Source organism: Micromys minutus, assembly GCF_963924665.1.
Source record: "Micromys minutus genome assembly, chromosome: 17".
Taxonomy (NCBI): domain Eukaryota; kingdom Metazoa; phylum Chordata; class Mammalia; order Rodentia; family Muridae; genus Micromys; species Micromys minutus.
Genome location: NC_137952.1, coordinates 33,703,877 through 33,718,068, shown reverse-complemented (window position 1 = coordinate 33,718,068; position 14,192 = coordinate 33,703,877). Strand labels below are relative to the sequence as shown.

At 41.7% G+C, this 14,192-nt stretch overlaps 1 protein-coding gene across 1 annotated transcript in view; it reads right to left on the bottom strand.

Annotated features, from left to right (window-relative positions):
* Positions 1 to 1,267: 1,267 nt before the first annotated feature.
* Positions 1,268 to 14,192, bottom strand: part of USP8 (ubiquitin specific peptidase 8) — a 46,023-nt gene continuing 33,098 nt past the window's right edge. Inside the window, 9 exon segments of the mRNA XM_080931137.1 lie at positions 1,268 to 2,095; positions 2,261 to 2,393; positions 4,339 to 4,481; positions 5,333 to 5,569; positions 7,901 to 8,111; positions 9,170 to 9,382; positions 11,099 to 11,144; positions 11,147 to 11,360; positions 11,781 to 11,861. Coding sequence (XP_080787263.1) covers positions 1,910 to 2,095; positions 2,261 to 2,393; positions 4,339 to 4,481; positions 5,333 to 5,569; positions 7,901 to 8,111; positions 9,170 to 9,382; positions 11,099 to 11,144; positions 11,147 to 11,360; positions 11,781 to 11,861 — 1,464 coding nt within the window. The 3' untranslated portion in view covers positions 1,268 to 1,909.

Sequence of the window (14,192 nt, the reverse complement as noted above, 5' to 3'; positions counted from 1 at the left end):
AGCTGCGCCACGCCACGTGTGAACAACAGCGAACAGCAGGAAAATATCCCAAAGGCACAATGGCAGCACTTATGTCTTGGGGTCAACCAACAGCTGTTTAACAGGAGGGAATCCATGCCTGCTAAACAGACTGTAAATCTAGTCAGCTACCCACAGCTGGGGAGGTGACAGGCCCTGGAGACTACTACTGCCAGCACAATTCCTGACTTCATCCTAAGTATCACCACGAGTGTAGCATTTTTGCCCTTATCAGGGAAGCTTTGTGCAGAAGATGGAGACTATCACAGAAGGCCATTACTAATCAGAGTGCAGACAACTGACTACATGACACATCTACAACACAACCTCTACACCTCAAGCTCAGGACATCTTGGAAAGGGGGCAGGGAGGGCATTTGCTATGAAACAGTCTCTGTATGTGACAAGAAAGCTGCACCCACACAATCTCAACAATGTGGTTGCCTAAACGAGACCTGCACAGTGACACCACCAGCTGACATGTCAGAATGGCTAAGCATAACCTCACAAAGTGCCACCCCCCATGAAGAGCTACAAGCAATTAAAGGCTACCGAGAGAGGGGGATCAGTCTTTTCCAGGGATGAGAACCTTGATACTAAGTCCAACATCAAGTGCTTAGCTCTAAAACCATACAAGTAACAGTAAATGAACTCAGCAGGTTGGGTTAGTATCTGTGTGTGTGTACAACCTAAGACGTCATGGGATTAAGAGATTTGGGGAATATGAGAGGAATTAAAAGGTTGGGGTGAAAATGATCTAAACACAGCACTGTAAGAAAGTCTCAAACCCTCTAAGAGCCACTGTGCAGTTTCCTGTTGCTGTCCCTAAGGAATGTAGGGCTCCCTTCCTTCCCTACTCTAGAAAGAACAGCACAGCAGGCTCCTTAGTGCAGTGTGCACACAGGCACAGCCACTCCAGACTCTTCCTTGACTTCCACAGAATTCTGACAGTCACCTGGGGATTACTTAACTGACTTCCAGCTCCTGAAATCTGAATACCACATGTGGGGAGTGGAATTCAAGTCCTAATTTGCAGAATAAATAACTAAACCCAGAGTGAGTGCAGGGAATAGTGTGTATAAAAGAACACAAGAAGCAAGAGGCAGGTGGATCTGTGAGCTCCAGGACAGCCAGGCTATGACCCACAGTGAGACCCTGTCTCAAAACACTTAGAAAAAAAAAGACAAAACATGTACAAGGTTTCAAATGGTTTTTTTTTTTCCTCATTAAGATTTTAATGTAGATGTAAATGAATTATTTTTAAAAAATTAAAGTTTCCATTTTTTTTAGAATAAAGATTTTAGTGCACAAATACAGCCAGTAGCTAACAGAAAAATAGTTCTGCCCTGTCATTTCCCTAAGAAAGCATTGCAGCTACCTACAAGAGGCCAAAAGAAAAAAAAAATCCTTTCTAGGCTTTCGCAGAAGGATATGTTAAACTATGTACAGCAATCTGATGTGCAATAGTGCAATAAATATGTACATATACATTCCTATGTGAGTCAGGCCGTTCTAGTGCTCATAGAGGACCGGGCTGGGACTAGAAATAAGAGGCTAGAGCAGTGGATAGGAAAATGGAGGTTACAATGGTTTGGTACCAGTAGAATAATAAATGTCTGGCTAATGAATTATTTTAACTTTGGGGCAGATTCAAAAAGTTGTTTTGAAATGATTCCTGCAAGGGATGCATACTATGATAGTTGTTAAATGTCAGGGTTTTTTCTTTCTTCTTTCTGATAAACAGCACTGACCTGAAATATATGGTGCTAGTAACACAGTCCCCAGGGCTCTGGAATCCTCTACATGGCAGCTGCAGTGACCTGTTATCTTTGTAAGTATTAGATGTGCTGCTGCAGTTTGGGAACATCAACACTCGGACAACCCACACCTCTTTATGTGGCTACATCAGTTACTCGTGGTCCCAGGGAAGTATAAAAGAGGATATAAGCTGCCGACGACCTCACAGAAGACACTGAGATATCCGACACTTCATGGTCATCAAACTTAAACCAGCGCTGCCTCGCTGCGTTTTTGCAGTAGGCCGTGTAGTGGCCTCCATCGAGCCCGCCATAGTGGTTCTGTACCGAGAAGACAAAACAAACTCAATCATTCCTTAGCACGAAAAAATGTGTGCATTAATACCAGTTTTGGTTATCCTCACTACCCATGATGTAAGGAAATGCTGGAACCTCCTATTTTATAAGTTTGCTTTAAAAACATCTTTAGTTCAACACGATACTTACTGAAACAGAAAACAAGTTATATTTCTTCAAACTGTTTTTTGGACCGATAACGTACTGTGACAGGTCAAGATTTTCTAACGGGAAATCCACGGATGTTTGCAGCTTCTGCTTCCACCTGCCGTCATAGGAAAAGCTGCGGGACAAACATACCAGGAATTAGGCTGACAGAGAGACAAAAGTGAGAGTTCACTATTTTAGCATGGATTTTAGGAAGCTCTTAAAGTTCACTTCAGATCTGAAGGCCAGTAAGATGCTCAGAGGGCGAAGTCCCTGCTGTGTAAACCTGATGCCCAAAACCCACCTGAGCGTATAAGGAGGGACGTTCTCTGCAGAGCTGCCCTCCACAGGTGCGGCATGACAAGCCTGCCGGCTCTCACGGCATACACACACAGAATTATTTTAAGACGGCCTGTTTTAGTAATGGGAAGACACGTCTCATTTTTACTTTACGAAGAAGATCCAACCTCAATTGTTATTTTCAGTGCCAAGGGTCAGAACTAGGGCACCATACAAACCAAATACTTCAATGATAACTGCTTCTTAACCACTCGGTTATCTATACAATTGTTTTAGAGCTTCCAGAAATAATGTTTTAATATTAACTAGAATTTTTAACAGAACAAATCTATGCTTAAAAACTTCTACATTGCCATTTATATTACAATGCTCAAAGCGAAGCCAACAAGACTAAACTACAGAAAACTGGACATTCAATATTAAAACTGATATAAGCAATTGGCTATGATTCCCTAGTATCACCCTCAAAAATACAGTTTTCAACAAAGATGAAACTTTAGCGTTTTTTGTTGTTGTTGTTTAAAGCTAATCCAGGCTGGGAGGCTGGGAGTGGTGTGTACCTGTAATGTCAGCATTAAGGGAGTCCAAGGGAGACAGGCTGCAGCTGGTCTGTGGTATACTGGCAAGAGCCTATCTGTAACATCTCACTTCCTAAATGGATTTACAGAGAACAGAGACACTGCAGCGCCCACTGCCGTGCTGTATGCTGTGGGACCCTGTCCTCCCACTTGGTGCTTCTCGCCATGAGGAGAATGGACTGAACCTCTGAATCTGTAAGCCAATCGCAACTAAATGCTGTCCTTATAAAAGTTGGCGGGCTCCTGGTGTCTGTTCACAGAGGAGAAACCTAACTAAGACAGAATTTGGAGACAATGCTTGCACTTAGCCCAGGAAACATTTAAATATTTTTATCATAAAGTTAGAATTTTAAATTGTGGCTTCTTTTTTTCCCCACTTAAAAGAATATGCTTTGGCTGGTGAGATGGCTCAGCTGTGTGCAGCCCCGATGATGTGACTTCAAGTTCTAGATCTCAGAAGGTGGCAGGAGAAAGGTGACTTCCAAGAGCTGTCCTCTGACTGTCACACGAGCTAAGGCACACATGCCCTGGACTCAAACTGTTTTAAAAAAGCATGACTTTGCATTTTAACTTTTTTTGACACCAGGTCTCACGGAACCCAGGCTGACCTTAAATTCTTGATCATCCTGCTTCCATTTTTCAAGAGCTTAATGTGCCACCATGTCACAAACAATTTAATCACTTTGCTATAGTTTATAGTTTGAATGTTGGTTAAAAACTATATTATTTTATGTTCATGGATACTTTGCCTACATGCATACACACGTATGCCTGGTGCTCACAGAAGAGGGTACTAGATCTGCTGTAACTGAAATTACACACAGTTGTGAGCTGGGAATGGAACCTGGGTCCTCTGCAAGAGATCAGTTCTCTTAACCAGTGAATCATCTCTCCAGCAACTGAATGTGAATTTTTATCTACTCATCTGTGTTAGAATTACACTGTAACATTTTCCACTTGATGTCACTTAAAATTTTGTTATGTGAAATGCCATTATTTCCTTTTAACTTTGTGTCCTATTGACTCTGTAAGGAAACAGAAAAGCACGGGATGCACATAAAGGGACAGGAGAGTTTCCTGCTGTCATGTCTGCCTTTCTTTGTTCCCGGAGAATATTCCTTGGGTTTCCTTTAAGAGACAGAGGAAATTATGCAGCCATGGCAATTCCTCCATCAAATGCTGCTGCACAGGCAGAGACCTTACCGCTTCAGGTGTACTAGCAGCACAGGAGGCAATTTCCAGATTTCTATTTTCTTTAGAGAATCCCGCCGAGCTCGGCAATGGCTGCAGTAAAATCTGTTGTTATCTGTAAGCTTTTCTTCTTTGGAAAATAATCTAAGGCAGTCCTGGTGGGGGGAAAAGCACAAATACTCAGTGATTCACTTCCTGATGGAGTGCCTTAAGGAGGCCCTCTTCTGTGAGAATGCTGAGACCTGAGGGGCACCTCAATACTGTGGCTAAGTGTCTGCTGGAAGGAGGGAGGCAAACTGTGTTGCAAGGTGCAGTAAGAATGGGGAAGGTGTGGAGAGGGTCAGCACCTCTGTTCTGAGTCTGGTGGATTACTGTGGACTTACTGGAGGAAGTAAAGACTCAAAGTGTCAATACAAGCTATTAGCTACACAGCTGTTGGGTGGAAACCAACATGTCTGATCCCAAGTAAGTGCACAGAAAAAGTAGATCTGCGTTAACATCTAATACAATGTCCTAAGGTAGCTTTCAAAACCTCTATAAGTACAAGCTTTTTAGTTTGGCTGTGTGGTGAAGTGCTTATCTAACACGCACAGCACTCTGGGTTCAGCCCTCCCAACCAACTTCTAGTTGCACCCAGTGACATATGCGTGTACTCCAAGCAGTGTTGAGTCACATCTAGTCTGAGCTACAGGGCAAGACCAATTTCAAAAACTCAAGGGCTAGAGAGATGGTTCAGCAATTAAGAGCACCTGCTCTCGCTGAGCACTTGGGTTCAATTCCTAGCACCCACCAACTTTAGTTCCAGAGAATCTGATGCCCTCTTCTGGCTTCAGTGTGTACTGCATGCAGTTGGTGTACAGACATGCTGGAAAAACAGGCAACATAAAATAGTAACGAAAGTCCACAAGAACTAGGTGGGCAGCTCACCTATTTTCCTATCAGGATGAGGCACACTTCTATGCACACACAAATAACATTTTAATAACACATTTTCTCTTAAACTTACCTGTAAAGTACATTTACTTGTGGATGCTAGCGGCAAAGACAAATACATGAAGGCCTCGAATGTCCGAGACTTCTTGTGACAGGTGAGGCACTGCACCGTGGACTTGAACTGGCCCTGAAAGAGCGCAACGATAATGGACTCGTTGAGCTGCTTGTGTTTCTGCCAGGCATGTTCCGCCGCTTTATAGTCATTGAGGTGGTCATTGTTCTCCTCTTTATGCCTCTTCCGATTGTCAGCCTAGGGTGAGGACAATGAAATACTGTTAGTATCCTAGGTGGTGTTGACAGTTGAAAGTGAAATTCAACGAGCAACATGAAACATCTTAAACATTTAGCCACACTGAGGAGTTCTGATCTCAGTAAGCACTACAAAAAAAAAAAAAAGGTTCTACCCCAAACCCACTTTACTAAAGGATGTGGCTCGAACTTCTTCCCCACTCCTCATTTTGTTTGTAGAGAGGGTCTCATTATGCAGACAAGCTGGCTTTGAATTCAGAGATCTGCCTGCTTCTGCCTCCCACATACTGGGATTAAAAGTGTAGGTCATCACACCAGGCCTTTATAACACCTTCTGGACATTTTTATTTAAAGTGTGGAAGACTGCAGACTGTTGTGTGACTGTCCCTGGTATTGATTGCATTGTTATAGTTGTACAATGCAACCATAGACAGTCACATACATCAAAACAGATGATTCCTGCCGACAGGGTCTGTATAGTTATCAGATTTTCTGTACGATGGCTCCATACATTAAAAAAAAAAAAAAAAAAAAAAGACTGCAGACTGTAGACAACCCTGAGTCACAGAGGTTCAGCTCTGTTTCAAGAGTGTTTTTACAGTGTGGGTGTTGACTGCAGAGAGGAACTGGCCAAGGTGCTGAGAACAAATGACCCTGGGTGTGCGCCAGCCACAGATGGAGCACACACGTCATCCTCAGGCTCACAGAGGACGAGTGGAAGGAAGGAGAGGGGAGAGCGGTGTGCATGACCTAACCGTTTAGAGCGAAAACTCAGAGCAGCTGTGGTTACACATACCAGAACTGAGGAAGACTGGATTCATTGTCCCTACACCTCCTGTGAGGACTGACATGGTTAATGATTGATTGATGGAGGAAAGACAGATGTTTTCTTCAGTGACATACCACTGACAAGGTGCACCTGTTCCAGTAAACTAGCCTCGATCATGCTTCTGTGAGTATCATTAACCCACTGAATTACTCGACAAAAAAGTAAGAAATAGCCAAAGGGAAGTAGTCGAAGTGGAAAGAGGGCAAGGAGAGTAAGGGGATAAACAGGCTTCAAATGTATTAGGTACATGTATGAACATGTCACAGGTATACATTATATTATATATATTATCATTACATTATACATTATGTATATTATGTATAATATACACAAAACATATATAATACATATTCTGTACATAAAATATACATAATTGTGTTTTAAGTCCATGCCAATTTTTAAAAGTAAACAAGTTTGGCTTAAATTTTTTTTACTTTTCTACCGAGTGTGTATGATATGTGTGAAGAAGGCATATGTGTCAAGATGCACGAGGAACTCAGAGGACAGTTCTGTGCAGCTGGTTCTCTTGCCTCCAAAATCAGGTCATCCGGCTAGGCTTTGCCAGTGCTTTTACATCAGCTGAGGCATCTTGCTAACCTCAAAAGCATGATATTGAAGAGAAAACATGTCATATAAGGAGGAATTAGGGTTAAAATTCAATGTGTATGTGTGTGTGTGTGTGTGTTTTGTCTATATACACCCCTTAAAAAAAAAACTCTCCTTATGTAGTCCAGGCTGTCTCTGAAGTAACAATCCCCCTGCCTCCGTCTCCTGAGTACTGTGACCTGGGGTACGAGCCACCACAACAGCCTGGATTTTTATATGTTCAGCTAAGAACCACAACCATAAAGGCTTTCTGACACAGCGAGACAGAGGTGCCTTACAATCTACAGACACTGCTTTAATAAGAGCTATGCGCATGCACCACTTGCTTATGTGAAGCAAGTCTTATTTTGGAAGATAAGTCTTAGAACATTAGAGTATAATACACACATAATACAAATATGCAATAATATATAAATAACAAAGATGTTCAGACCACAATACCATGACTTTGCTTTCATAAAGCTATTTTACCATTTGTTAATTGTGTAATACTTCCTATTAGTATTTGAGTAAATAACCACACACTATTCTTCAAATCCATGGTGCACATTCCTAATCTGAGAATCTAAAACAGGGCATGCTGCCACAAGTGGAAAATTATACTCCATGAAAAAAAAATCATTAAAAAATAATTATTAAAAAATACTGTAAAAAAACCTCACTTCAGGACATGTGTATATGGAAAATAAAAATAAATTTTATGTTGAGTCTAAGATTCCAGCCCCAACATGTCTCATTCTATTTAATAGATATAAACATTCAGTTTTATCCACTCAGCACACACACACACACACACACACACACACTCGGCACATACGCATGCACGTGGCACAATCCACACTTACTACAGTCACTGTATCTGAGTAGTGAGAGAAGCTGCAGAGACCCCACTCTTACCTTATTTAGATCCTCGTGGAGGCCGTCCATGAGGAACAGAAGCAGCTCTTGGGAATCTTGCTGGCTGGATCCTGCAAACTGGTCATTAATCTTACCGATGGTAACTTTAAAGTCCTTTGGACTGATATATCTATACTGTCCTGTCCACAGCGCTTTCATGATTATACCAAATTCTTCTGCAACCTCACCTTTATGCCCCAACAAATTTGACCTGTGCAAGTAAAGTTACGGAAAATAAAGAAAAAAAAAAAAAAAAGTTGTAGTGGGGTCCTGACATCAGCACAAAACCACAAATGTAACATACAAAGGAGTCACTCACCTGCAGGCTTGAACCAAACACATCTGACCCTGACTCTGCTGTATTCCTCCAAGTCATTTTCTTATCCTGGCTACAAGCCCTGCTCCTCATGCACATCAACAGGCTGCAGTCAAGGATGGAAGCTATAACCCAGACAGTGTGTCTGCTATCTTCTTTGTCCATTGTGACCAGAGCTGGGATAACTACCCCTTATTCTTACAGATAGAGATAATTTCTCTTTTACTAATTTGACTCCTCTGAAGCTGAGTGGCAACTGAATACACCCCTCCAAAATTTAGATACTGCACACAGACTAGGAATAGGCCCTGAAGGGGCGGAAGAGATGGCTCCATGTTAGTTAAGAACTGTTTCTCTTGGAGAATGCCCAGGTTTAATTCCTAGCACCCAGATGGTGGCTCACAACTGTCCACAACTCCAGTTCTGGGGATCTGATGCTCTCTGGACACCTCAAGCTGCTATACTCACACAAGCACATACTCCTAAAGACACAATGAAAACCCAAAATGAAAAGGACCTGACGAGGCCATCCATGCCTTGGCCTCGGGATTGGGTCTGCTGAAAAAGACCCAATGAAGGGCTCACCCTGGGCCCTTTTGCCTCATGCTCCTTGGGGAGAGCACAAGGGCCCTGATGAGATATTGGCACGCTCATCCTGAATTCTCAATCTCTACAACTATGAAAAAATAAGCTCAGCAGGTAAAGTGTTTACTGTGTGAGCTGACAATATGATGTAATCCTGGAGCCTACACTGGAGAGAGGCAATTCTTACAAGCTGTCCTCTGACCTCACACGTGTGCTCTAGTTTGTACATAGCAACACTCAAGATACACACATTTTTTAAAATAAAAATTCTTTTATATGAACAAAAATGTTTACCTACTCTTGCATACAGAAACTATGGCTAAATATCCTTTTCACTAGTGTACTGAAGAAGTGAAATGTTCCTTTACCTGTTGATATCATCCTGGTAGCAGTTTCGGTTGAAATAATCAGCCAAGTGTGGAGCATTACACAGGCACTGCAATATTGAGTTCATGTAACAAGTATTTCCCAAATTACGAAGTCCAGTAAGAGCTGGTCCAGATCCTCCAAAAACAGGATCGAGGTTCCGAATCTGAGAAGCAGAAAGCCTCGAGATCTCAGCTTTAGGGTAACATGGTGGCCTAAGAAAGAAAGAACAAGGTGCCTTATGCAGAGCATCTCAAGCTGAGTCCACACCGAGATGGTAGAGAGCCGGAGCAGCTGAACCAGATAAAACCGTGTCTACAGTCCACAGGCTGAACTGCTGTGCTCTCTAAGACATTTAGCAATTAGGTTAACTGACTGTGCTCCAGGATCCTCCCATGAAATGCATGCCTACCACTTCTCCTATGAGTTCTTGGTTCTAGAGGTGGCCTGAGACAGGTCCTCTAGCTTCTACAGACTTAGGTACTGCCCAACGGAAAAACGCTTTCAAACTTCTCCAAGTGGCCCAGAGACATTAGCATCATGAAATACTCTAACTCAACAAGAATACTAGAGAATTAAATATAAAACCAAATATAATTATAAAATATACACCAATTCTAGAAGGATAATATGTAGTGTTCTCTCACATGTAGATCCCAGCTGCTAGATACTAGTGTCTTTAAATGGCATTAGGATGAGTAGAAAGACACCTATCTCTGCTTATCAAATGATACCCAAGACCCCTGCAGTAGCAGTAAGGACATTCCACGCCTGAGATAAAATGCTATGCTCTTTGCACTAGTTTGTTCACCCTTAAACCACTTCTGATCACTAATTAATTCCTGATACAGCGTAAACAGCTGTTGTGCTGTGTTAAAAACAATGGAAAGGACAAACACCTTTGTGTTCAGTACTTCTATAATTCCTCCCACCCCAATATTTTTGATCCCTTATTGGTTAAGTCCTAGATACATAAACCATTCAATCTGGTTTTGCTCTTCTTGTTTTTTGAGGCAGGGTTTCATGTAGGCCCAGGCTGGCTGAGGATAATGCTGAACTTCTAACCCTTCTGTCTCCATTTCCTGAGTGGTGCTCTTACAGGTGTGCCTCACCATTACTGGTTTATATACAGTGTTGGGATCAAACCCAGGCTTTGGGCATGTTAAGCAAGCATTCTGCTGAGTTACACCCCGGCCCAGAAGCCGTGGACATGAATAGCCAATTGAATTACCACCCCACCCCACTACACAAAAGTGCCCAACTCCTATCAGTTAGGGGCAAAAATACAAGAAAATGATGTGCTATTTTGGAAAATTTAAATCCACTGATCATCTGATAAGCAGAGATAGAAGAGGAAAAAAGACATATTATGATGCCTACATTTTTATAAACAGGAGACTATGCTCCTGTGTGACTGGATGAGAGAAACCAAGGCTGGAAACTGAGTACTGTGACACTGCCAACTCAACCATCCTATAAATTACCATCCTGTGAGACTGTGCAGTGAATAAAGGCACTCCTCCCAAGGCTAATACCTGAGTCCAATCCTCAGGACCCACATAGTAGATGAGAGTACTGTGTGTGCAAGTATACACATACACACGTGCACACACACACACACACACACACACACACACACACACTTTCTTTCCTTAATAAAGTTAAAAATTACAAAAAAAATATGACCTATGAAAGATGAGTGGAGGCCTTGGTCATGATACTGGGAAGTGTAACAATATATGCAACACTTTCATATCTGTATCAGTACTAAATACATTAATTAAACTTCTTATGTATTAAGTTAGCATTTGTTTCTTACTTTTCCTTCTGTCATAACAACAGACTCCTCCAAGGCTGTAACTCTTCTGAGGTGACATTCAGGCAGGTTTAACTGATGCCACTGTTTTAGTTCTAGAATTAGGAGTGCTTACTTGTTCTCCCGGTTGACTGTCGGGGTCACTGCTGGCCTCCTCTTTCCTCCTCCTGCAGGGCCTGAGTGATGTCTGGCGAGGAGTAGGAGCGCTTCAGTTTGGATGGCTCCCTGTCCCGTTCAGCAGGGATCTGGGGCTTGACTTTGTGAGTAGGAGGAGTGGAAGGAGGTGCAGACGAAGGAGCCATTTCAGGCGGATACATATGAACTGTGTTTGTGGGTGAATGGTAGTAACGAAAGGTCCCAGTGATTGGATCAAGAAACTTGGAAAGGAAAAATAAACAAATAAAAAGGTAAAAAAAATCATATAAGCACTGAAGTGATTGAAGTTTCACCCCCACTGCAATATTTACTTGTATGTTAAAACACGTGTGTGCTAAAGATTGAAGCTAGGGCCTTGAGTTTGCTAAGCACAAACTTTATATTCTGCAGTTCCTAAAGTGACTTGAATAAAAGTGATAATCACTTTACAAACTTTCAAAGAAATTTAGGCTTGCTTTAGTGGAATATGCAATTTCAAAATTATATTGCCAGGGTGCTCATGTGTTAGTCAGCATCTGAGGCTGGGTACTAGGAGATCTGACTCTGTAGTAATCAGGGGAAGAGTTTAAGTGGATGGACAACTAGAAAACACCTTTTTAAACAAAGTGGCATGCGTTTTAGTGTAGAATTCTGGTGTTTACCTTGGCCCAACCTAAAGGCAGTCCTGGTACAATTCTCCCCATTTCTTCACTTCGTGCTCTTGTCAAAGGTTCTCGCTGAGCCTAGTTTAAAAAAATAATAATCTGATTTTCCAGTTAAAAATTTCTATTCATGAACTTAAAGTACTTACACAGCAAAACAAAACAAAAAGACCCCAAACATTTCTTGACCACCCTTCACATTTTTAAAGGCAGCATCAGAGATAAGGCAGTTTTGTGTTTCTCAGTGTCTTACTATATCAAGGGTTAGAAGAATATGAAATAAAGGGGGAAATGTAATAATACTTCTAGAACTTTCCAAAGGACGCCTAGGGGCCACTGGGAAGCAGAGACTATGACTGCAGCTGCTAGCTAGGAGGAAAAAAAAAAAGGAAGGTAATTGCTCTTAGTTAATTATCACCCTGCACAGACTCTGGAACACTCACTGAGAGCTGTGTAACTCTTCTCTGTCTTCAACAGCAATTCCCAACCTTTAATAATGTGGTTACTTCTGCAGTTACTGTGTGTGCAACACTGAAGAAGAGTGTGCACAGAAGCCTGGTGGTGAGTGGGGAGGAGGCTCTCCATGGTGGTTGGTGGGAGGAGCCACATAAGTCTGTCAGATGATTATCTTGTGACTCTCCTGCCTCAGCTTCCTCTGTATCTGTCTACAACAGTCAAGCAGTGCTCTCGGTAAGTGAATGCAGGCAGCGTGCTGAAGCATCGGCCTACACCGACTACAGATGCTTCTAGCTTTAAAGACCTAAGTAAATAAAAGACATTTCTCATCGTGGAGAAAACACAAATCTTCAAATAAGGGACTTAGAATGTTCAAATTCATACAGCTCAGTCAAAACTGGCAGTCTAACTTAAAAGTTGGCTACAAAGTTGTCAAAGACAGATAAGCTGGGAGTGACAGTGACTGCCTGTAACCTCGGCTTTTGCATTGCAGAGGCAAAAAGGTCATGAGTTCAAGGTCAGTCTGGGCTCAATGAGACCAACTCAGAAAACAAAGAGCAAAGATAAATATAAAAGACATCATCGTTTAGGGAAGTGTACATTAAAACCACAAGCTACATCTTAAAATCATGTTAATGTTTTGGCTGGAATTCAGTATATGTTGACAGTTGTAAAATGGGTAGTTTTGGGAAGCATTTTGGGAAGTTTTGTTGTTGTTGTTTGGTTTTTGGTTTTAAGTTTTTCTTTTTTTGTTGTCCTGTTTGTTTTTGAAGACAGTAGCTCTGGCTGTCCTACAATTTGCTCTGTAGACCAGGCTGGCCTGAGACTCATAGAGATTTGCCTGCCTCTCTGCCTTCTGGGTGCTGGGATTAAAGGCATGTGCCCCCATATCAGGCTCTTTCAAAGTTGTTTTTTGTTTGTTTGTTTTTCAGTTTTTTATGTATATTAACAAAATGGGTTGACAAGAATTCCAGCCCTAAGTATCCACTCAAAAGTAAAGACACAAATGTTCACAGCAACATTATTTAAAATCATCCCAAGAAGCAATGCATATGTCTAAGTAATCCAAACTGACATGTGTGTATGTGCAGAGCTTATACTTAACTACATGAAGAAACAAGCTAAAACATGCTATGACATGAATACAGAAAACTCTGCTAGGTAAGGAGTTAGAAACATGGCTTAGTGGATAAGAGCACTGGGTGCTCTTCCAGAGGATTTGATTCCCAATAGATGTGCTCTTCTGCCCTCCTTAGGAGCACTGACATGCATTCCGGCAAAACATCCATACACATTTTTTTAAAAAAAGCTAGACTAGTGGTTCTCAGTCTATGGGTCCCCAACTCCTCTGGGGGTTGACTATCAAATATCCTGTTATTAGATATTTGCATTACAATTCATGACAGTAAAAAGTTACACTTATGAAGTACCAATGAAACAACCTGATCCTTGGGGGTCACCACAATATGAGGAACTGTATTAAAGGGTCACAGCATTAAGAAGGTTGAGAACCACTGTACTAGATGAAATAAGTTGGCTGCTAAAGACTGTCTGAGAAAAGACAGTCAATGGGAACTGCAGGTTCAGATCTGGGGCTTTAGGGCGGGTACAGGACATGGCTATACATAGGCAGAGTGGTTTTTGTTTTTTTTTGTTTTTTTTTTTGGTGTTGAGAAAATGTTCTATGATTGGATTGTGTTAATAATTTTGTGCACTATGTTAATTTTCCTGTGTTTTGTTTGTTTGTTTGTTTTTTAATACAGGGTCCCTCTATGTAGTCCTGGCTGTCTTGGAGCTTTCTATGTAGAGAGACCAGTCAGGTCTCAAACTCAGACTGCCTGCCTATGCCTCTACCTCCCCTGTGTTAGGATTAAAAGGCATGAGCCACCATTCCCCAACAGTCTGTAAATTCTTTTTTTTTTTTTAATTAATTTATTTAGTACATATAAGTACACT